The 24,184-nt window shown below is 47.6% G+C and overlaps 1 protein-coding gene across 22 annotated transcripts in view; it reads right to left on the bottom strand.

Moving 5' to 3' along the window:
- Nucleotides 1–23,083: 23,083 nt before the first annotated feature.
- Nucleotides 23,084–24,184, bottom strand: part of NRCAM (neuronal cell adhesion molecule) — a 72,409-nt gene continuing 71,308 nt past the window's right edge. For 19 of the 22 annotated variants that reach the window (XM_044920035.1, XM_044920040.1, XM_021682910.1 and 16 more), the window contains one exon: nt 23,084–23,356. In XM_044920035.1, coding sequence (XP_044775970.1) covers nt 23,119–23,356 — 238 coding nt within the window. In that variant the 3' untranslated portion in view covers nt 23,084–23,118. The other 3 variants (XM_044920052.1, XM_044920050.1, XM_044920043.1) reach the window with 2 other exon arrangements.

Here is a 24,184-nt window from a genome sequence, read left to right as displayed (position 1 = left end):
TTAAATAAAATGACAGAAATCACTATGTCTTTAAACTGCCCTGAAGAGATATAACATAGCCAGGCAGCAGTGGAGGTAGAAGTAACAATGATGAGCCCGTCGTGGTCTCACAGGGGTGCTGCGCTCCGTGAAGGTGGGATGTGGTGAGAGCACCGGCTGAAGAAGCTTTGGGGACCAGGCCAGCTTTGACCCACATCCCAAGTCAGGCAGGGTGAGGCAGATGGAACAGCTCCGCGTGGTGCCTTTCTTGTTTTCCGCGTCTCCGCTTATCCGTGGGTTTCAAAGCCTCTCCTACTAATGCTCCCACGTCCGTGAAGTCATTGGTGTTCTTCTGCTCTGTCCTTGCCATGTCAAGAAACTTCTCCCTCATGCCCGTTGCATCCTCTACCACTCCATGTGTTTGAGCTAACCACCCCTGGAGTCCAATATTCTGTTTTTTTTTCTGGTGGTTCTTTCCAATGCTCTGAATTTCCACTTTCAGAAGGCACTATGGGGCGCCTGGGTGGCTCAGCTGGTTGAGCGACTGCCTTCGGCTCAGGTCATGATCCTGGAGTCCCGGGATCGAGCCCCGCATCGGGCTCCCTGCTCGGCGGGGAGTCTGCTTCTCCTTCTCCCACTCCCCGTTTGTGTTCCCTCTCTCGCTATGTCTTTCTCTGTCAAATAAATAAATAAAATCTTAAAAAAAAAAAAAAAAAAGCTAAACTCCTCACCCAGATTAGCAAAGTATTCCCCAGGCTGAGGGATGAAGGGAGACAGCAGGGAGGTAGGTGATGAGAGAGAGAGGTGGGGTGGGCCCCCAGGAGAAAACTGCATCTGAGTAAGCCCTATACTTTGCCCGGACCAAGGGGCTGTGCTACTTGCCTTCCGGCAGGTGTCTGATGACAAGTTATACTCAACAGCAACCAGGCTTTCCCCATTGCCTGCCTGACGAGCAGGAGAAATCGTTGGCTTTCTGTCCTCCCTGTACCACGTGCATAACCCCTCCTAGCGCTCTCTTGAATGTCCATCAGCCTTTGCGAAGGGGGTGGGGCCCTGGGCGGCTGGCGGCGGGAGAGGGTGCGGAGGGAGAGTAAGCCCCGCCCTTGATCTTGAGTGCCGCTGAGCGGAACCAGCGCAAGATTACTCCTGAGCAAGAGCAGGAATAACACCCCAGGGGCGCCTGGGTGGCTCAGTTGGTTAAGCGACTGCCTTCGGCTCAGGTCATGATCCTGGAGTCCCGGGATCGAGTCCCGCATGGGGCTCCCTGCTCGGCAGGGAGTCTGCTTCGTCCTCTGACCCTATCCCCTCTCATGTGTTCTCTCTCTCTCATTCTCTCTCTCTCAAATAAATAAATAAAATCTTAAAAAAAAAAAAAAAAAAAAAAGAAGGCACTATGGGTGATAAGAGCCAAGGGGTCATGTTCAAGAATTAATTTGGAGTCAAGTCATTAAACAGCATAGGGAATGATGATACGGTTAAGAACACAGTTTGCAGAAAACTCTAAGCCCTTCTAGGGAGCTAAGTATTACACCTGCTGCAAGGGTCCCCAACACTGGCAGACATTCTTCCCCAAATCTGTTGATTTCCTTCCTCAGTCTTCTGGCCTGAATTGTTTACCTTGTCCCATTATAGGATTTGTCATCAAATGGATGACCTAAGGATTCTCTAGTCTCAAACCTGAGACCACATGGAGTTTGATGCCACCTCTGCCTACTATAAGCCAAGGCACAAATGTCAGTTCCTTGAGGGCAGAGACTTTCTTTCTTTCCTTTTGTAGGTGTCGTGCCTCTAGTATAATGTGGCAGCCACAGGACATGTTGGCTTGGCAGGATTAAGTTCCCATTTACCATATGGTATGGGTTGAAGTGTGTCACCCCCTACTCCTTGAATTCCTCTGAAGTTCTAGCCCCCTGTAGTTCAGGATGTGCCCGTATTTGGGAATGGGTCCACTGCAGATGTCACCAGTTAAGATAAGGTCATCCTGGAGTGGGGTGGCCCCTGACACATGACTTGTGTCCTTACTAAGAAAAGGAGAGATTGGGACATATGGAGGCATGCACCCAAAGGAAATAACACCATGTGAAACCTGGAGTTATTTTGCTGCAAGCCAAGGGCCTATGAGAAGCTGGGAGAGGGGCCTGGAACACATTCTTCTTGAGCATGGCTCTGCCATCATCTTGACCTTGGACTTCTAGTTCCTAGAACTGTGAGACAATACTTTTCTGTATTGTTTAAGCCGATCAGTTGGTGGTGCTGTCTGCCTTGACAAACACGTCTTGGCATCATACTTTCATCCTTCTCCGTAATCCCAGTATCAGGACTGGGGGTTTAGCACTTAAAAGTCCCTGCCTTTTGGATTTGTCAATCTTGCTTTTTTTCCAAATTGAATGACCTCCTATATTCATTTCCTATCTCTGCCATAACAAACTGCCATAAAATTTGGTGGCTTGAAACAGCACAAATGGATCACCTCACAGTTAGGAGTTTGGAAATTCAGAGTCTGGGTCATCAGGCTAACATCCAGACGTTAGCAGGCCTGGCTCCTTCTGGATGCTCTGAGGGGAGAATCCATGTCCTTGTTATTTTCAGCATCGAGAGGCTGCCCGCATTCCGTGGCTCCCTGCCTGCTTCTCTCAAATCTCTTGCTTCTGTTGTCACATCTACTCATCTGACCCTCCTGCCTCCCTCTTAAATGGACGCTCAGATTATATTTGGCCTACCGGATAATGCAAAATTATCTCCCCAGCTCAAGATCCTCAACTTAATCACATTTGCAAAGTCATCTTGACCATGTAACGTAACATAGTTCTGTATCTTGTTTGCCCTTACATACCCAGTGCCCAAGAGAGTGCCCGGCCCACAGTGGGCACTCAACATGTGTTGAATGAATGCTTCTCTCATCCTCTGAGCAAACGCATCTCAACATCACAGCGTTCTGAGTAAGTCTTTAACAATCGGCTGTTAACCTATTTTTATTTTTTATTTTGGGGGGGTTAAAGCAATAAGAACTAACCCATTTTTTAAATAAAATTCACTAGGTCTTTAAATTCCCCTGAAGAGATATGAGATTGGGATTGGGAAGTGGGCATCTTTGGGGGCCAGTATTCTGACTACCTTGCCTCTTTCCATCCTTATCCTTTCCAAATTCCATTCATCTTCCAAGGTCCTCTTCTGGGACTCCTCTTCTCCAGCCCATAGTGAAATCTGTTTCTGTCTCTCTCTATCCACTACCACAGCACCCTGTCCTAGATCCCCAATTGTTGGACACGAAGATCACCCCCTTTCTCTAATTTCTCTGAAGGTGACTTGAGTACAGAGACTATTGCTTACACCCCTCTGGCCCTCCTGAAACACTGCACATTGGCCATGCTCTCAAAGATGTAAAAATTGCTTGAAGGTGGGATCCATTCTTATGTGGTATAACTAGACACAGTGCAGCAAATCCAGACCTCCCAATGTGCCCCCTCCTCTTCCTCCCTTTGCTCACTTAAGATAGAAGCAAGATGGAGTTTGGCTGAGCCAAGTAGAGGGCTGAGATCCCAAAACCATTGTCTGCCCGTGAACTTGGTCCCCAGAGTGGAGCTGGTAAGCAGTTAGGCATGACATTCATATTCATTTCATATTGTGTCCTTCCCCTCTCCATGGCAAATAGTCATCATGACACACCACTGACCACCTCCAGCGAGTCCCAACAATGTTTAAGGGACTTTAGGAAGCACTTGCAAGTGTGGGGAAAGTCAAGGAAGCTGTGGTTCTGCCTTCCAGAGCATCCGCAGCCTCACAACCGGGAGAGCTGGATTCTTCTTCAGAACTGGCCATCCTGAAGGCAGGCACTCTATGCACAGATCCGAAAGGAGTGAGATGTGGGTCTGAGCCTGGGCAGGCAGCTCCAAACCCAGGTACCCTGGCAGCTGGGGCTCTCCCTCTGTAGCCTTTGGATTGACCTTCAAAAACAGGATTTTTTATTTTTTTAAAAAAAATTTTTAAAGATTTTATTTATTAATTTGTCAGAGAGAGAGAGAGCACAAGCAGGGGGAGCAGCAGGCAGAGGGAGAGGGAGAAGCAGGCTCCCCACGGAGCTGGGAGCCTGATGCGGGGCTCGATCCCAGGGCCCTCGGATCATGACCTGAGCCGAAGGCAGACGCTTAACCGACTGGGCCACCCAGGTGTCCTTCTTTTCATTTTTTAAAATGCTGGTCTTTCACTTAACCAACTGAGCCACCCAGGCGCCCCCCCCCCTTTTTTTTAAATGCTGGTCTTTCACAACTGGACGCACCCCCCCATCTCTAGCCCTACTCTCCTCCCATTTTGAACACTGGAGTTTTATCTTATGTAGTTTAGGTGCAAGGAGAAATAATTTAAAGGAGGGAGGCGCTTGTATTTGGGAGCCGGCCACACTTGAGTTCACACACTAGATCTTTCCTACAGCTGAGCAATCTCTGTGTCCAGAAAAGCGGTGCCACCTCACAGGACTGATGAGAACCATAAGTGGGAATGATGTATACGCAGTGCTTTGTAGAGTACCTAGCACTTAAGGGGCACTGAAGATGGATTAGTTCTTTTTTTCTCGGTCCTCATTTTAACTCAACAAATTCCTACTAACTCAAGAGGATTAAATGCTGAAACCCATAAAAAGTAGGAAAACACCACAAAGATCATTTGCATTTGGGTGACAGAAGGTGAAAGAATATAAAGCAATTTACAAAGGATTATCTCTTAGCTTAGGCGGCCATAGCAAAATGCCACAGACTGGGTGGTTTGAACAACAGACATTTATTTTCTCACAGCTCTGGAAGTCCCAGATCCAGGCGCCAGACACATTGGTTCTTGGTGAGGTGCTGCTTCCTGGCTTATAGATGCCCACCTTGTCCCTGTATCCTCACGTGGGGTGGGAAGTGGGAAGCTTAGGTGAGCTAGCGAGCTCTCTGCTGTCCCTTCTAGTTACAACACTAGTCCTAGCCGATCATGACCTCATTTAACCTAAATTACCTCTATAAAGGTCTGTCTCCAAATACAATGACACTGGGGGTTGGGCTTCAACATAAGAATTTGGGGGAGACGTCAGTCCATAATGGGTTCCACAGTCAGGCTTATACTTGGCATTTCCTTTTATTTCTGATTTTGCATTGGGCATTTTAAATTGTGTTAAGACCTATAAAACTAGCTTCCTTCCCCACTTCTCCGTTTCTGGATGTGGCCAGAAAGGAAAGCGGAGGCCGTGGCAGCCTCCCTCATGTTTTGCCATTTCCCCACAGCTCTGGAGATGAATGGGGTCTTCTCCCGGGTCCCCGGATGCACCTGCTCCGTGAGCAGCCCCATGGCTCCCTGCAAACGAAGTGGGACTTCTAATGTCACCTCTGTGACAGGATTTAGCCCTTGTGCGTTTGGAGAGACATGCAGAGGGGGGAGCAGTGAGCGAGACCACGGACCTTGAACCCCACATGCCATCCCTGCTGAAGACCACGTGCTCTCTGCACCTGTCACCCTCGTCCTCGTCCTCCTCCCTAGGCAGGCGTCCACTGAAAGCCATCAAGGTTCCAGTTACTGCAGCTTTGATTTGCATCGCTTATTTTGATAACTCAGTGCTGCAGTGCTTTGTTCTGAAAATACATTTGATCACTGTGTTCCTGTGAAAAGCGGCTCCGTGCCAGTTTCCGTACATCGTATCCAGCAGTATTATATAAAATTGTACCTTTGCTTTTTAGGGGATTATAACCTTTTTTTTTTTTTTTCCCTTTTAGCCAGAGAACACAGAGAAGAATAGGACCGAAGGGAAAGCCACAAGCGGAGTGGCGAACAGTGGGTGATGCCGCTGAGGGAGGGACATCCAGGTTTGCCCCGGTGATCTGGGGAAGCAGGCTTGTCACTTTCCTTAGTGACACCCCTGAGTGCTTAGCAGTCCCTGAGGCTGTGAGCTCTACTCTCTGGGCAGAGGGAGAAAGGAAAATAAGTCATCCTTTGAAAGAGAAAAGTTCCCTGGTTAGCTGAGGACCTGTCTTCCCCCAGCTAGAGACTTTCCAATCCTTGTGTGGCTAGAGTTAAGCATAGGCTCACGGCTTCCTGGGGCTTCTGGAACACAAAGGGGAATTTGGCAGCCCCACCCTACACGGGTGGGTACGCATCTTCACAAAGGGGCTCGGGCAGTTAGATGCAGGCCTCTGTTCAAATGGCAACAGAGAGCTCATATGCCCCTAACCAGGGTGATGGAGATGTAAAGGAATTGCTCTAAAAATGCGCAAGTATGTGGATAGATGGTTGCACGCTTATCCCAGCGAGGCCTAGAGAAAGAATCTGGAAATGGTAGCATTCATGCATTCTTTCCTTAATTCACTCAACCAACATTTACTGAGTGTCAACTTTGAGCCTAGAGCAGAGCCTGGGTGCCACATCCTGGACACTGAAGAAGTATTTGTGAATGGGTAAGAGAACACACGAGTCTTTGGCATTTTATTCTAGGCACGAGGGACAGGTGATGAACGTGAGAAGCATCGCTAGGCAAAGGGAACAGCAAATACAAAGGCTCTGGGTCAGGAAGGCCCAGAGCAAAGCTGGATGGAGGAAAAGCCAGGGGGCCAGCGTGGCTAGAGCATAGTGGAAGGGAAGGAGGGAGAGGCTGTGGCAAGAAATTTGGATTATTTTTTAAGTGGACTTCAGAGATTAGCAAACGGTGGCCAGTGGGCCAAACCTGGCCAGTCACCTTGTAGTGTAAGCACCTGACGATTAGTTTTTTTTTGATTGTAATGTACATGCCTGACGATAAGTTTTTGATTGCTGAAGGTATCCACTCCAAAGATATCCATCTCAAGTAAACACAGTGCCAGATAAAGAGCCAGGCCCTTGTACCCATAAATCCCTTTTTAGAAAACTCTGGCTGATTTCCATAACTGACCCTTTGACCGCTTGCTTTTCCTTTCTGGAGCTTTAATTCCTACTTATAGGTTTTGCATTTACCAATAAAGAGTGAACCCTTGAAACCCTAGGCACCCCAACCTCCACCCCAGTAAAAACAAAACCCCAAGTCCGTGCTCTCTCTTTCTCTCCTGACCTCACTGTGTGGCCCTAGATATGCTGTGTGTCTCGGGGACTTGTGAGCAATAAGCCTTGTCTTGCACAGTTCCATGATGGTTATTGCTGAGATGCAGCTTGCCACCACACTAAGAACCACAAGGGCCAGTCCGTCCATAGGATTGGCTCTGGTGGAAATGTCTGTAGGGGCTTGCCACGGGCCAGGTGAGCGTCCCAGGCATCTCTAGCCAGAGCATCACTATGGATCGGCTGGGACGGACCGCAGACAATTGGCGTAGTCAGCAGGAACGCCTTGCTGCCCTTGCAATTAACCCAGGGAAATGCCCTTGGGCTGCAACTGGCCAACCCAGTTTCCTCCCTCTGAGAAGGAAACACTGCTTTCTGGAGGTCTGTCACACTATGTGCTTTGGCATATTGCCTCTGTTGTGAGTCGCCTGCTGAATCCATCCCAGAAATATCACTGCTGTCAAAATAGTTCAGAGCCACATGATCAAGGGCATAGGATCTAACAGGACGATTAGACCACTAATGATAAAGGCCTTAACTGACAATTCTGTAGGTGAGGGTCCTCCATGCCGTGAGGCCAAGGAGAGCTAAGGAGGGTGGACTAGATCTCAAGGCTATGGTCACCACGCAAGGAGAGGCTCTGGGCTAAAGGCCCAGGGAAGGATTTTCCCATAGGTGAGGAGGATGGGAGACCTCCACCTGAGACTACTGAATTGGTGGGTCGTGCTTGGACTAGGTGTCCTAATCCAGAGGAGTGAAATCGCCTTGCAACAGGAAGCCAAGGGCACCACCAGAGAGAAGACACAACAAAGGCCAACAATCCCACATCCCCGTTTAGCTCTCCCTCGTCCCCGACCTGATGGGATATTGTGGGTCAGTCCTCGACATGATTTTGCTAAAAAATGAATGGACAAATATAAGTGTCCTAAACATCTGATGCTAATGTCTTCTAAGAACCCCAAGGAGGTACGCCAGCTCCTTGATAAATGCAAACCCCAAAGCCTCCCTGGGCATTGCTCAGTGCCATGCATAGCAAGAGGCCAAGGCTCTGGTATTGAGTTCCAGAAGCCTAGGGGCTTTTCCCCAAAGACCCTGTGTGTAGAATGCTAGTGGAGGTGGACCCCAATCCCAGAGAGGTCTCTTGGGATATCCTGGCAAGGAAAGCAGCTGCCTAGGAAGAGGGCTTACGGTGACATTATCCAGAAATTTTTCCAGTAACAACACATAAATTAAGATAACAGGAGAAGAATCAAGAAGTCATAACAAAGATAAAGAACTATACCTTAACTGAAATTCAAACCTTCCTTAAAGATTTTGTGTAGCAGGAAGGAGAGAGGGGAGATGATTGTCTATCTTGGGCTTTTAGACCAGGCCTGAAATTGTTACTCCCGGCTGCCAAACTGTGTTAACTGGCCAGGATCTCTAAAGACCCTAAAATCTATAAACATCTAACGATCCACCCAGGCTATATGCTTGTTTTCTCCAAGATACCACAGATGCTAGCCCCCTCGACTTTCCCCTGAATGGGGCAGAAGCAAGGAACCTGCCTCAGGAAGCGGTCCCTGCCACCATGGGAAAGAGGATCAGAGGGAGAAGGCGGGAGAAGGGAAGGCAAAGGCTGCTGGAGCCTCCCACATTCATACCAGGGCCCTCCCTCTCCTTATTTGGGTATTTATTGCCTGGGCCTATGCCCATCCTACCAGCTCGGTGATCACAGCTAAGGCTCACTGGGAGTGGAATACATGAGATGAGGTCCATCTCCCAGTGTGCAAAACAGGCGTGGTCCAATGGGTCTACATTTCCATGACCATAGTGACTCAAATGACCTCTCCATTTCTAACCCTGAGGGGGCCCCATTTGACCTTGAGTCCAGAGAATTCTTCCTGTACCTCCCAGTTATAGGGCAGTGCTCCTACATTTTCCTGGGACTACTGAAACCATCCAAAAGGCACCAGAGGGTGCTGACAAGATTGCAAGAAGTGAGATTCCCACCCACGCACCCAGACGCTTCAGACTCCCACTGCCCCACAGTGTCTTCCTCAAACCAATTCCCCTCAAAGGAAAGGCTTCCCTACTTCCTCCCAACCTAGTTTTGCCCCTTATGCGAATGCACAAGAAAGCCCCTACTGGGAGTTATGGGAACCCAGGGATCCTGCCCCTCAATCCCTGTACAGCCCATTTCTAAACCTCTAAGCCCCAGACCCTGGGCTCTCTCAGCCACAGTCGCCTTCCATCCTCTTGCTACACAGCCACCCTCTAGCCCCCTGGACCACCCCCCAAACCTGTCCCCACCACTCCCTCTGCCCCTCCCCCACCCTCGAGGATTGGCAGCTCCCCAGGCTTGTCCCATCTCCCTATACCACTCTGGTGCCCCACTGGGACAGGAAAAATGCACCATTCTTTTTGGCCCTTTTAGACACCAGGGCCCAAATCACTGTCATTTGGGGCAATCCCTCAGAATTCCCAAAAGGCATCACCAGTAAAACAATCAAAAGTGTGTAACCCATTTGTATGTAACCATTAGGACCATTCACCTCAAACAGCCTCCTTTGGTGGTGGTCCCTGGCTTGCTTTCCCTGTTTTTAGGCATGGATGCATGGACGTGACAACATGCCACAGGGAGCAGGCCCCAGTTCTTGGCCGTCCTGGTGGAACGCAGGATGAGTTGACGACTCTTCCTCCTCGGGTCAGGATGTCAAACCCTCCCCAGTATTCACGCAAACAGGGCAACGAATGCCTGCACCCTGTCATTAATGATATGCTTGAGACAGGAGTCATTCAACCCACAATCTCTCCTTCCAACACCCCATTTGGCCAGTACTTAAACTAGCCACTAATGATGGTGCCTCGCTCTTGACTATTGATACCTCAAGGCTCAGGTTCCCCTGATTAAAGTCCCAGTTCCTAATCTTATAGAATGGATTGAGGACATAGGACAGACCTAAGCAGAGTTCTTTGAGGTCACTGACCTAGCTCATATGTTCTGCTCTGTCTTCTTGTGGAGGAATCCCAGAAACTGCTTTCCCTTTGGAAGGGGCTCAGTGTACGTTTTCGCAGCTCCCAATGGGATATTTAGACAGCCCTGCAATTGCACGTAATCTCTGACACTGGGATTTAAATACATTACAATTGGAAAGTGTGGCTTGGGCGCCTTGGTGGCTCAGTTGGTTAAGCGACTGCCTTCGGCTCAGGTCATGATCCCGGAGTCCTGGGATCGAGTCCCGCATCGGGCTCCCGGCTGAGCGGGGAGCCTGCTTCTCCCTCTGACCCTATCCCCTCTCATGCTGTTTCTCGTTCTCTCTCTCAAATAAATAAATAAGTAAAATCTTAAAAAAAAAATTATAAAAAAAAAGGAAAGTGTGGCTTTTCACATTACACTGATGACATTATGCTGAGGGGTCCCTCTGAAGAAGTGGTCTGAGCAGATTTACACACCTTCATAGACCACTTATACCAATGTGGTTGGACAACCACCTCTCACAAGATCCAAGGCCCAGCCTCATCAGCCAAGTTTCTGGCCGTCATCTGGTCTCCAAAGGCTGAGAAATTCCCCAAATAGTCAAACATCAATTACTTACCATTACACCACCCTCTACCTCAGACGGGTACAACCCATACTAGGTCTTCTCATGTTCTGGAAGGAACACATCCTCCGTGCCTCACTAATTCTTTGCCCTATATATGTAAGCCCATGAAAGTCTGCTACCTTCCACTGGGGTGAAGCCCAGCAGGGCACTTTGGAAGCTGCCCAGCAGGTGGCCCAACAAGCCTCACCTTAGTCCCCCCGACCCCACTCCTCGGCCACACCTGACTTTGCCTCCGGAGTCTCTGGACCAAACGAGAGTCTACCAGGCTTCCTCTGGGGTTTTAGACTAAGCGCCTAACCCCAGCCCAAAACACTCTCCTTGAACACCACCCTGTTGGGCTCTCAAAGAAACCAAGACCCTAACCGACACCCACCCGGCATGACTCTGTACCCAAGTTCCTATAATGCCCAGGGTTAGAGATGCCTCCTTAGTAAAATGGAAATGGTAGCTCTATGAGAGGGCTTAAGCTGGTCAAAGGCCTTTCCAAATTACAGGAGGATGTGGCTTCCCCCACACTCAGCCCCTTGCACGAGAGGTTGAGGAAGTGACAGCAGCGCCCCCAGCTACCTCCTCCTCTGGCTACTTGGGGAGTCCCTTGGGACCAACCATCTGAGGTGGATGGAGTCGGTGATCTTCACCAAGGGCACCGCCACCATTCTACACTATGCAGCTCGGTGGAGGGGCATTTTGCCCAGCCTCAGGCACCTCTCCAGAGCAGGAGGGCACGCCCAGCTCAGCCCTGAAGAAGGCCATAGGGTGGGGTCTTGCACAGCATCACATTTTCACAGATTCCTTACCGTTGGTCTGGCCAATGGCTAAGGGACAATTTTCTCACACAAGGCCAGCCGATCTGGGGTGCTGAGATCCAGAAGTAATGAGCAGAGTTCCTGCCATTGCTACTCAAGTTTCGGTACACACTCAGCGCTCTGCGCTAGGAGCCATTTTCAACAACATGGCAGGCTCCCCCACCAGGCCCTCCACCCTCTGCCCGGATAGACTCCTCAGGGTACCGACCCTTCCCACCAACTCCAAAAATGGGCCCACACAACCTCAGGTCACTGGGGAATTCGTCCCTTAACATATCGAGCTCAGTGAGGGGACTTCCCCTGGGGCAGTCATGGTTGTGACAGACAAGTGAGTTCTCTGCTCCCAAACCAAACAGGGGAGGCGATTCAGACGGGGATTTTCCACGGGGGAGACCGACACACTCCTACTGGCAGACTGATTTCATTGGCGCACTGCCCCTTTCTGCTGGGCTTCCAGATACGGCATCACAGCCACCGATACTTACACAGGACTCCTCTTGGCGACCCGCTCCTGGAATTCCTCTTCAAAACAGGTCATCTCTTTCCTTCCTAAATTTATTCTTGTTCTCTTGGATCGCCAGACATTACCGACTCTGAGCAGGGCACCCATTTTACCTCTCAGGAGACTTAACAGCTCGCCAACATAATATTCTTTGGAACTTCCATCCGAGTTACGGCCCCCTGGCAGCTGGCCCCACTGAGCATCTTAAAGACACACTCCTTCAATGACTTTCAGGCAATTACCTTCTTCTTAAAGAGACCCTCTCTAAATTATTTTCAAGTGATTAATTTCAATCCCTGAAATGGATTGATCTCTTGCCCCAGGCATTTCTAGCTGATAGCAGCAAAATGGAAATGCTGAGATCAGCACAAAATACACTTGTTATTGTAAATAAAGTTTTATTGGAACACAGCCACACCCGTTTATTTCAGGATCATACACATCTTAGATCTGAAGTCGGTGGCTGCTTTCTTTTATAGCCACAGACCTGAGTAGTTGTGATAGAGATAAAGGGCCTGCAAAGCCTCAATTATTTGCTATCTGGTCCTTTAAAGACAAAGTTTGCCAACACTGTTCTATTATGTGGAGTTTGGCTTGCAGGAGGGAAAGAAGGTGTTGAAATAAAATTTAGGCCCAAGGTGGCACTCCTCCTGTCCCAGGGGCCACGTCAGCAAACCAGAACCTAGATATCTTCCATGTCCCAGTAAGTGCTGCGCTTGACCAGAAAACAGTATATCCAGACAGTCTGCAAAGCGAAGCCAACTCTGGGCTCTCTCACCCCCAAAGAGGTTGACTGCGTGGCCCCGGCCAACCAGACCTTTTCTCTTTGTTTCTTCATTGTTCTTTATTTATCCTATAAAAGCTTCTTGCCTGCCACCCCATTCTGTGGTCCACTTCATGAGGTGTTAAATAAAGCTTGTGTCACCTAAAGTTGTCCTTAATCATGTTCTAACAAGGGTCAGGCAATATGGCTGGAAGACTGCAGATAAATAGAGGTGGATGTATTCAACATATATTTTGGAAAAAACCCAGAGAATTGGCTGTTGGTTTCATTGGGATCGGGGGGGAAAAACAATGGCTCCTAGGGGGTCTGCCTGGAGCCAGGCGTGGTGGCATTGACCAGATGGGGTGCACTGGGGGAGTGAAAGGTATAGGGCATTAAATTCACGATTAACTCTGAGATGTCAATTAAGTCTCATTTGAATGGAGAAGTTAGAAAACAGGATGCCATTTAAGCCTGGGAGAGCAAAGAGAGACACCAGGAGAGAGTAAGGAAGATGAAAAGCCCCAGAAAGAAAAATAAGAGAAGAGGGATGGAGGGATGGCAGCAAGTGCCAAGGTGGGGACGCCAACAAGCTAGGGTTTCTGAAAAGCCCCAAAGGTGGTCTTGTCACCCAGAGACGGAAGTTAGAAGGGGCTGTCTCCCAGATCTTGGGGACCCTCCCCAGGGAGGTCTGGGTGTGTTCTAGAGCCAACGGACATACTGAGATGTCTGACAGGCAGCCATTAACCCCACAACTAGTGGGATGGGAGAGAGATGGCGTCCAGCAGACCCTTCTCCAGAAAGCAAGCCAGGGGCCTGACTTCCTGCATTTGTCACACACAGACAGATGCAGAGCCAAAGGTGCCCCCCTGCCCCCACACGCCCCACTCCCCTTTGGGCAAGTTGTCCAGAGAGAAAGAAAGAACCAAGAAAGGACTCACTTAGGCCCAGTGTCTTTTATATTTTTCCGTTTAAAACCAATTTTATTGAGATATAACTTATAACAACAAAACATACCCATTTTAAGTATATAGTTTTGAGACCTGACAAATGCACACACCCCTGTAAACAGAACCACAATCAAAATCTAGACCGTTTCCCTCATCCCTAAAAGTTCCCTCAGCCCCTTGGTATAAATCCCCAACCGCCCCCAGCCCCAGGCAATCGCCTATAGGCTTTCTGTCCTTGTAGATCGGTTTTTGCCTCTTCCAGTGTTTCCTATAAATGAAACTTTGTTTGGCTTCTTTCACTCAGTGGACTGAGATACCTCTATCCAGAGTTTATTCCTTTTTATTGTGGATTAGTATTTCATTGGTATGAATATTAGTATATACGCCAAGGTTTATTTATTCATTTACCTGTTGACGGACGGACAATTTGGGTTATTTTAATTTTTTTTTTTTTTTTTTTTTTTGCTTTTGCGAGAAGAGCCTAGTTTTGTTTTTTTGTTTTTTTTTTTATTCTTATGTTAATCCCCATACATTACATCATTAGTTTTAGATGTAGTGTTCCATGATTCATTGTTTGTGCATAACACCCTTGTGCTCCATGCAGAATATGCCCTCCTCAATACCCACCACCAGGCTAACCCATCCTCCCACCCCCCTCCCCTCTAGAACCCTCAGTTTGTTTTTCAGAGTCCATCGTCTCTCATGGTTCATCTACCCCTCCGATTTCCCCCGCTTCATTCTTCCCCTCCTGCTACCTTCTTCTTCTTCTTTTTTTTTTTTCTTAACATATATTGCATTATTTGTTTCAGAGGTACAGATCTGAGATTCAACAGTCTTGCACAATTCACAGCATTTATCAGAGCACATACCCTCCCCAGTGTCTATCACCCAGTCACCCCATCCCTCCCACCCCACCCCCCACTCCAGCAACCCTCAGTTTGTTTCCTGCGATTAAGAATTCCTCGTATCAGTGAGATCATATGATACATGTCTTTCTCTGTTTGACTTATTTCGCTCAACATAATACCCTCCAGTTCCATCCACGTTGTTGTAAATGGCAAGATCTCATTTCTTTTGATGGCTGCATAATATTCCATAGTGTATATATACCACATCTTCTTTATCCATTCATCTATCGATGGACATCTTGGCTCTTTCCACAGTTTGGCTATTGTGGACACTGCTGCTATAAACATCGGGGTGCATGTACCCTTTCGGATCCCTACTTTTGTATCTTTGGGGTAAATACCCAGTAGTGCAATTGCTGGATCATATGGTAGCTCTATTTTCAACTTTTTGAGGAACCTCCATACTGTTTTCCAGAGTGGCTGCACCAGCTTGCATTCCCACCAACAGTGTAGGAGGGTTCCCCTTTCTCCGCATCCCCGCCAACATCTGTCGTTTCCTGACTTGTTAATGAAAAGAGCCTAGTTTTTTCTCTTCGTCTCAACAGATAATCACTTCCTTGCCTATGGGTGGGAGAGGAGAGAGGCGGGCATGCAGACTGAGCGCAGTGTTTCTCACCCATTGGTTCATCAGAATCCTGCTGAATGATCTAGGCCAGAGCACTTGCTACATGAAGCTTGGGTGCTGGTCTCTACCCCCCGGAGTTTCTGATTCTGTCGATGTGCGGTGGGCCAAGAATCTGCATTCCTGACAAGGCATGCTGATGCTGCTGTTCCAGGGAACACACTTGGAGAACCACTGGTCTTGGGGAGCCAGGAGGCCGGGGAGGTGAAGCAGCCTGTCACGTGGTGCTGTACTCATCATAAGCCTTATTTATACACAGTCCTGATCGCTTCTCAGATACATAGAAGCCTAGGATGGTTTCTCTTAACAGCTTTATTTGTTTATTTATTTTTTAAGATTTTATTTATTTATTTGACAGAGAGAGACACAGTGAGAGAGGGAACTCAAGCAGGGGGAGTAGGAGAGGGAGAAGCAGGCTTCCCGCTGAGCAGGGAGCCCAATGCGGGGCTGAATCCCAGGACCCCGGGATCAGGACCTGAGCCGAAGGCAAACGCTTAACGACTGAGCCACCCAGGCACCCTTTCACTTACTTGTTTTAAGTATACAATTTGACGAGTTTTAGTAAATGTACCGAGTTGGACAATCATCAACACAATCCAGTTGTAGAACATGTCCATCAGTCCAGTCAGATCCTTCCTGCCAATCTATAGTGAATCCTTGCTCCCAGTCCAGGGCCAACCACTCACCTGCTTTCTGTCTTTATGGGTTTGCTTTTCTGCACATTTCCAGTATAATGGAATCATGCAATATGCAATTTTGTGTCTGGCTTCTTTAACTTAGCATAACATTATCGAGGGTCCTCTACGTTGCAACATGTATTATTAGCACTTAAAAAAATTACCAAATAGTATTCCATTTAATTGTATGGATACACTGTTTAATTGTACTGATAGACCACATTTTGTTTATTCATCAGTTTTATGGACATTTGGGTGACTTATTGGCCATTATGATTAATCCTTCTATGAATGTTCATGTACAAGTCTCCGTGGGGACATATTTTTTCATTTCTTTTGAGTATATACCTATGAGTGGAATTTCTGGGTCATATGGTAAAGTTATATTTAACATTTTAAGAAACTGCCAAACTGTTTTCCAAAGTGGCTGTACCATATTCCCACCAGCAATGTGGGGTCCATTTTCCCTAGATACGATTGTTTTTTTTAATTTTTATTTTATTATTATTTTTTTAAGATTTTATTTATTCATTTGACACACACAGAGAGAGAGAGAGCTCATGCTCGCAAGCAGGGGGAGGGGCAGAGGGAGAGGGAGAAGCAGACCCCCTGCTGAGCAGGGAGCCCTACATGGGGCTCAATCCCAAGACTCTAAGATCATGACCTGAGCCGAACGTAGATGCTTAACCGACTGAGCCACCCAGGTGTCTCTGTTTGTTTGTTTTTTTTTAAATAAGAGGAATATAAGAAAATTTAAAATGAACTTTTGTGAAGAAATCTATTCAAAATACTGTTCATTAAATACTTTAAATGCACACACGAGAGGGTAGAGACATGTTTCTTTACGCTGGTTTCAGTCTTGGCTGCACGTTAGAATCATCTGGGGAGCTTTAAACATACTGTTGCCAGGCTACTACTCAGACAAGAATAATAGGAGAACAGAGGGGGTGGGCGGGTGGGCAGCGGGGCTTGGAAGCTCCCAGGTGATGCCACTGTGCAGGCTGAGCCCCTCTGATTAAAAAAAAGGAAAGGGGCGCCTGGGTGGCTCAGTCGGTTAAGTGTCTGACTCTTGGTTTCAGCTCAGGTCAGGATCTCAGGGTCCGGGATGGAGCCCCGTGTCAGGCTCTGTGCTCAGCAGGAAGTCTGCTTGAGATTCTCTCTCTCCCTCTACCCCTCCCCACTGTCTCTCTCTCTTTCAAATAAATAAATTAAAAAAAAAAAAGACTGAGCCATTCACTGAGATAATAGTTGAATAGTACAGCTGAAGAAAGACTGTCCTTCCGTAGCACAAACTGAGTGAGCCTGGGGAAGTATATGGCTCTAGCAGAACAAAGAATGCGCTCTCTGACAAATAGTAGCTGCGATGATTACCCTCCTGGTGGTATTTCAACTTTTCCAGCCTTTTTGACCATGGAGGAGAGTAAATGGTAACTGAAGGTGGAGGACGGGTGGGGAATCCAAGGGTTCAAGGGTCTGTTTGTTTTCCACAGGAGAGACTTGGAATGTGTTTAAGTGGCACCAGACAAGCTGGGTGAGCAGGAGAAGGGAGACTGGTGGGGCGAGAATCCAGCAGGGAGGAGGGCAGCTCCCAGTCCCACTGGTCTTCCACGGGAGGAAGGCACGGATGGCTCCTCTGTTTCAACAGGAGGCAGAGGGGGGAGCACACTGACTGAGGCAGGCATTTGGTTTGCTAGTGGGAAGATGAGGGCATTCCCATCTCTTCGTTTGCTTTTGCTTTTCTTAGTGAATTGTGATGGAAGGTCATCTTGCAGAGAGTGACATGTGAGGCTGGGTGGGGGGAGTGGAAAGGATTTGAAATAGTCCTCTCAGGGTGAGAACAAATATGTTCAGCTGAGGAAAATAAGCAGGGCTACTGGGCAGGGTGGAGCGTGCAACCACTGAAGATCCTTCTGTTTAGGAGGACACTGACCTCTATTCTTTTTCTCAGCCCCTAGGGGCAGGCAGGAGACAACAGGCAGCGGACTTGATCCTGAGTAACATGATACCTCCACGGGGACTTAGAAAAGACAGAAGGGCAAAGGGCCTCGGGGTAAAGCAGGGCTATTTGAAAAAGAATGGACCTTAAAATCCATGCTGGACAAGGGATGGAAAAAGGAGAATAAGCTGAAGGACTGAGAGAAAGTAGAGGGACACTGGGTTGGGGGAGAGGTTGTGGGCAGGGAGCGGGATGCTTAGATTATGTGATTATGCAGGTAGAGATGCCAAGGAACTGAGCCCAGGGGGGCGCCTGGTGACTCAGTTGGTTAAACGTCTGCCTTTGGCTCAGGTCATGGTCCCGGGGTCCTGGGATCAAGCCCCACATTGGGCTCCCTGCTCACTGGGGAACCTGCTTCTCCCTCTCTCTGCCCCTCCCCCTGCTTGTGCTCTCTCCCTCAAATAAATAAATTTTTAGAAAAGAACATATTTAAAAAAAAAAAGGAAGTAAGAAGGAACTGAGCCCAGGGACAAGTGGGCTGTCCACGTGGGTGATGGCAAATGTGTCCGTTTCCTCCCCTTTCTACTCACTCCTCACCTCAACCTGTTACCACAGTCCAGCAACAGCTTTTACCGTCTCAGATGGCCTCCATGCCTTCAAACCCAAGAAATATGTGATGTTTTAGCATTATGTGACCCTGTTCTCTAAATGGTCTCTTTCACTGGGTTCCAAGACAACACACTCTCCTTATTTCTTCCCAGCTTTTCTGGCCCCTGCTTCCTGGTCTGCTTTAAGAGGTCCGTCTGCCTCTTCCTGTCCATTGTACATGGGAGTTTCTCAATAGGGTGGACTCCTTAGCCTCCTTGCTTATATTTCCTCCCTAGGCAATCTCATCCCTGCCTCATGGCTTCATTACTACTCCTCATCTTAGAAGTTTCTTTGGAGCATTAAGCCCATACATCCAATTTCTACTAGTCCTTTCCACTCGGATGTCTCAGAGGCTTTTCAAGCTCATTCATTAACTTGAACTCATGACTTACCCCCAAATCTGGTTCTTTCCCGATGTTCCCACCTCAGTGAACTTCACGGTTAGACAAGTCAGAAACTGAAGAGTGGTCTTTGATACCTCCCTTTTCCTCAACCTCCCACGTCGAATCTATTGCTCCCATCAATTTTCTTCCAAAATAGCTTTGGGACCCACCCACTTCTCCCCATCTCCAGTGGGATGATCCAGATCCAACCCCATCATCTGTTGTCTAAACTACTGCGAAGCTCCCCAGTGGCTTGTCAATCTCTCTGGCTCTCCTCTTCTAGCCCATCCCTCCCGCTCAATCTCCTGAATTCTGCCTCCACCCCAAATACAAATCTCCTCATACAATCCTTTGCTTCAACCTCTTCAATTACTCCGCACTTTACACTGCTCCTTGAATAAAGATGAAAGCCTGTCCTGTGGTCCTTGGGACTCAGCTTGGCCCAGGCCCTACCTCTCTTCCAGGCATGCTGGTCTTATCTGCCTTCTCCTTATGGATCCTTCCTGTGCCCAGCACCCACTTCCTTAGGGGAGACTTCCTGACCACTCCGCACCATCAGCCCCCTCCACCGCTTGCTCTCATGGAACCTATGCCTTCTTTTCATGGCTCGTCTTGGTTTGGAATTACACATTCATTTGGGTGGTTATCAGGCACCATGAGAGCAGGAACCACATCTGGTTTTGCTCATCTTGTACCTGCCCCACTTAGCAAAATGCCTGGCTGTAGTGAAGCTAGAGACTTTTTTGGGGGGGGTAGTTGGGGGTTAATTGGGAACCACAGGATTTAAACAGAAAAGGATGCTAGAAATCATCTGCTCTCTGTCATTTTGAAGTTGGAGAGACAGAGGCCTGGAGATGTGGGAGATGGAGGGGGGTGATTTCTACACCGTCATGGCTGATGGTAGAGTTGGAATGTCAATCCTGGCCTCTTCCTAGCTCAACCTGAGAACTATTTGTTTGTTGACCATAAATACCCTGGTTGTATTCTCTCCCTTGCCTTTTTTTTTTTAAGTGAAAAATAAAAACTGTCCTTAAATTGTGCCTTTTGTGTTATCCAATCACAAAGCATTGGACCACTGGCTGCAGACAAAATGACACCCTCAGGAGGAAGAGGGGACACCAGCCTGTGGCAGTGATGGGGTGCCTTGTGGGAGCCGGGGGCCCGCCCCTCCTCCTCCTCCCCCTGCCGATCAGCCCCCCAGCAATCAGTAAGAGGAAGAAGATGCGCCAGGCTCACAGTGACTCATACTGACTCCCTGGAAGGTGTGAACTGCTCCGAGAGAGTTGCAAATCCCATCTTCTCCGGCCGCAGCAGGCAATCATTCTCTGCACCGCCAGACCGCAGTGTGATGATACAAAGCGCTTTGCACTATTTTCTCCGGAGGCATCATTTTCCCGCAGTTTCTTTTGCGCTGACTAAAGCACGGGAGCCCTCTGGTGGTAGTTTGCGGGAAAATCCCGTGAGAGGGAGAGAGCGGCTCAGTAGGGGTGAGAGTTCCTTGCGCCTCTCTCCCTTGCCTCCGCAAGCCGTTTCCAAAATCAGGCACTAGAAGTAAAGCAGGGCCGTTACAAACTGTCCAAGCGGGAAGGCCCTAGTGGACCGCGGCTTGCTGCGGCCAGGCTTCCCCCGGCCAGCCCCTCCGTGCCACACGTAGCTGTGCCTGACGGTGTGGCGTCTGAGACAGTGCTTACGACGGGGCTGGAGAGGAGGGCGCGGGTGACAGACCCCGAAGACTTGCAAATGCCCCCGAGCCGGGGAGGGGCAGGAATCCACGTTGCCCGGAGGAGCGTGAAGGTGCCGCCAAGCGGACAGGCCGACAGCAGGCACCGGAGAACCAGGCCCGCGGAGGGCCCGCTTCAGCAAGGGAAGCAGCCCCTGGTTTCTCCCGTTTCTCGAAAGGCTGGCCATATGTCCACCTGCTGGTCGTTACAAATTCCTTGGCATGCCCCCTATTTCATGGGCTCCGTAGTATACCTGTCTTCGGTTCTGTGTTAATTTTCTATGCATGTTACAGCCTTTCAGAGGCAAAAATAAAAATCTGCACTATTTGAAAACATTAGGAGACAGATGTTGGACAAAGTTCAAGATCACAAAGAGATCAAGACGGTTTAATAGTGATTTTTTTTCATGGAAATCCAGTCATATCTGCCTGTACTTTTAAATACACCGTTACTTCGGACATTCACACTCCACTAGGAACATGACTTATTACAAAAGAGAGAGGGACGTTTAAAACCACATTTAATTTTTAATACAAAATCTGTTGCACTATTACAGAGGTGACCCCTTCATGCACAGATAACTCTAGCGCCTACCATTATGGAAGAGTAAAAACTGTACTTTTACTGTCCCCCCCCCCCCCAAACAACGGCAAACTTAAAGTCACTCTTATCTTTGTGCTCACTGGTGCCCAGGCAAACCTGTCTTGTTTTTCTGTATTTCCATTAGCACGGTTGGTCTGTGAAAAGGGAATATGGAGCCGTGGAAATAGGGTCATCTTTACCTGGGATGACTTCAAACTGGGCTCTGCCTACATGGAGTGAACAAGCCTCCTGAGCCCTACAGGCAAAGCTCTGAAGATTCCATCTAGAAACTCGCTGTCAATATGTCAAAGCGCTCACTATTTCAGTTTCACAGCAAAAAAGGGAAAATAAAAGGTATTTAAGGAAATGCTTTCCAATCCCATGCACTGTATTTATGAGCTAACTTCTTAGACAATACGACGTCAACATTGGTTGCGTGTTTATTCGTATGTAACACCTCTAAGCATATAGCATCTACACTTTCAGTGTATTTACAGATTCAACAAAATATCTACATATAAAAAGCTTTACTTAAAATTAAACTTGATGCAAGTTATGAGAAACCAATTTATTGGCAAATGAAACTGAGCATTCCTTCAACCATAGGTTGTTAGAGGATTTCATATTTGGAGGTAAACCATTTGATAGATATCGTTGGTGGACATGGTAGGATGTGTTATGTTTGTTTTGGAAACTGCAGACATAATCCCTTTGACTGTTGTCCTTGTTAGCACTCGTCAGATTTCTGAGAGTCGGAAATGTGTCCACAGCAATTTGCATACACACTGTTTAATGCTGCAGAGAGTTTCAGAAGCTGCCACCTAGGTAAAGGCCTGGAGAAAAGCATTCCTGTTGGCATGCTGTTGTCTGCTTCCGGTTTGGGAATAGATTTTCTTTTTTTTTTTAACAAAGATTCCCTACCAAATCGACGGCCCTCTGACCCAACTGGCTTGCTTGAATAGAAACCACAAAACCCACAGAATCAGCATGCGCTCCAGGAGGTGCTAAACCTTTTTCTTTTTATACACACGGGGAAATGCTCCTTACCATCAACTGATTAATTTTATTTTCACATTTCCTTTCTATCAGCATTGGCTGTTTCCAGGACCTCTGCTTTCTAGAAGTTACTTCTGGAGCACGCCAGGAAGCTAGGGCTCTGCGTCGGCCGTGCCGACTGCTACCGAAGGCAGCGTGTTATGGAATGCTTCCCATCTGAAGGCACTGCATGTGTCTTGCCCTGTGCTTTCTGGAATCATTTTTGAAACTGAAGTGGAGTGACTCGTTTTCGATTCTTTTGGTCTGGCATTCGTGCCACAATGCACTGCAATACACATTATGCCTAAAAACAACTGACCGTAGAGAAGATGTGAGAAGTCGAACACTGTGCTGCGGTAATACCCAGAGGAATAAGGGGCAGAGGCCGGTCACAGAGTCTCTGCAAAGCATCAGCAAATGCGACGGTCGTCATGAACTCATACAGCAAGGATATCCTGTACATACTGTTGCTAACAGTCTCCCAAAAAGACTAACGACAGCTAGACATAGAGTCACCAATTTCACCACAATGTCCACAAAGACATTGGAGTTCTAGAGAATTCTACAGTAACACTCTTGACAATGAAAACGGAATTCGTATTTCGGGGGTTCAGCTGAGGAGAATATAAACAAAGTATCAAACCATGTTTTAATAAGGTACACAGGTATTCCTTTACACGTAGCATTTTTCATGCATCGTATTGAACTGTATCCCGAAGAGCAAATAACGTGATCGGTTGATGATGTTGTATTATTTTTATCAGTTCTGAACAAGAATACCTATTTTGAATGAAAAAGGATGTACTTTGCACTGCAGTTCACATTAACAAATCATCTGAGTTATGTTCTTGTTTGCACCACTCTCATAATATTAACGCACAGCAGAACACATACTTTCTGCCTGTGTTCCTAGTACGAGAAGGCAGACAAACAAGTGCTTAAGAGAAACATTCTAGAGAAATGGGATATTGGCAGAGAGTTTACAGATTAAACAAAGGAATTCATGGCATTGACAGGAGAAGGTGCCTCTGAGCTTTCGTTTCCTTCTGCTGGTTCTTTCTCTTTCTTACCACTGTATTGTCCAATAAAGGAGCCGTCCTCATTGAACTGGCCATTCACCCCCTCTCCATAGTCAACTAGGCTGTCATCGCTATCTTCCTTCTTCACTGTCCTGTCTGAAGGTGTCCGGCTGCCTTTTTTCAAAGGCTTGTGGTCTTCGGCATCACTGGAAGAAAGAGAAAACGTTTTTGTCGGGATTGGCATTTAGGTGAAGTGCTGTGTTCTTAAAGATCATGCATGCAGGTTACGATAAAGCGTGTGGTGTCGCGAGCCTCGCTAGCCAGATCTAATCGTCAGGTGGACTCTGATGGCTGGGATGTGGTTGGGATGAAAATCAGGTGCAGGAATGGTTTAATCATGAAGTCTTCAGTAGGTGGATGGCTTCTCACTGCGCATGTCAATGTCAATGACTGATTCTCACTCCCGATTCGGAAGCAATTGAGAAATAGTCACAGGCATTGAAAAAGGAAGAATTGAGGAGAGTTGAAAATCATCACTACTTTGAATTCAAAGGAAAGGGAAAGCTTATGGCAAGTAGAGAAGTTAGTATGTTAAACTGTGTGAGATTCTCGGATTCCTTGGATATGAATGGAGAATGATTTTGGTTAAGTGTGAAATATGAGTTTTCTTTTCTGAGCAAGAGGAAGCAAAATCCTGCTTTTCAAATAATTTTGTTATTGAGTGCAGGCCAGACTGTAAACTTTAACCTTACCTTTCAAGAGACCTAGAAAGTCCATTAAAAGGATGCAGAAGAAACAAATGAAAACAGCCTAAGAAGAAAAGCAAAATCCTTATACTGATAGTAAACAGTATTTTTTTTTTCTGTCAGAATTTTAGTTAATGGGCCAAGACTGATTAATTTGGACAGAGACACAGCTGGCCTTCAGAGCACTACTTATCTGTACTATTAAATGGCATGTCAATATAGTCTGAAGAGCGTGAGTGATTCAAAAAATGTCAGAGGAAATTTTAGCTCTGTACTCCCTTCTCCCAG

This window comes from Neomonachus schauinslandi, chromosome 12 (assembly GCF_002201575.2).
Source record: "Neomonachus schauinslandi chromosome 12, ASM220157v2, whole genome shotgun sequence".
Lineage (NCBI taxonomy): Eukaryota > Metazoa > Chordata > Mammalia > Carnivora > Phocidae > Neomonachus > Neomonachus schauinslandi.
Note: the sequence above shows the minus strand (reverse complement) of the source record. Positions and strands in the feature narration are given on the sequence as shown.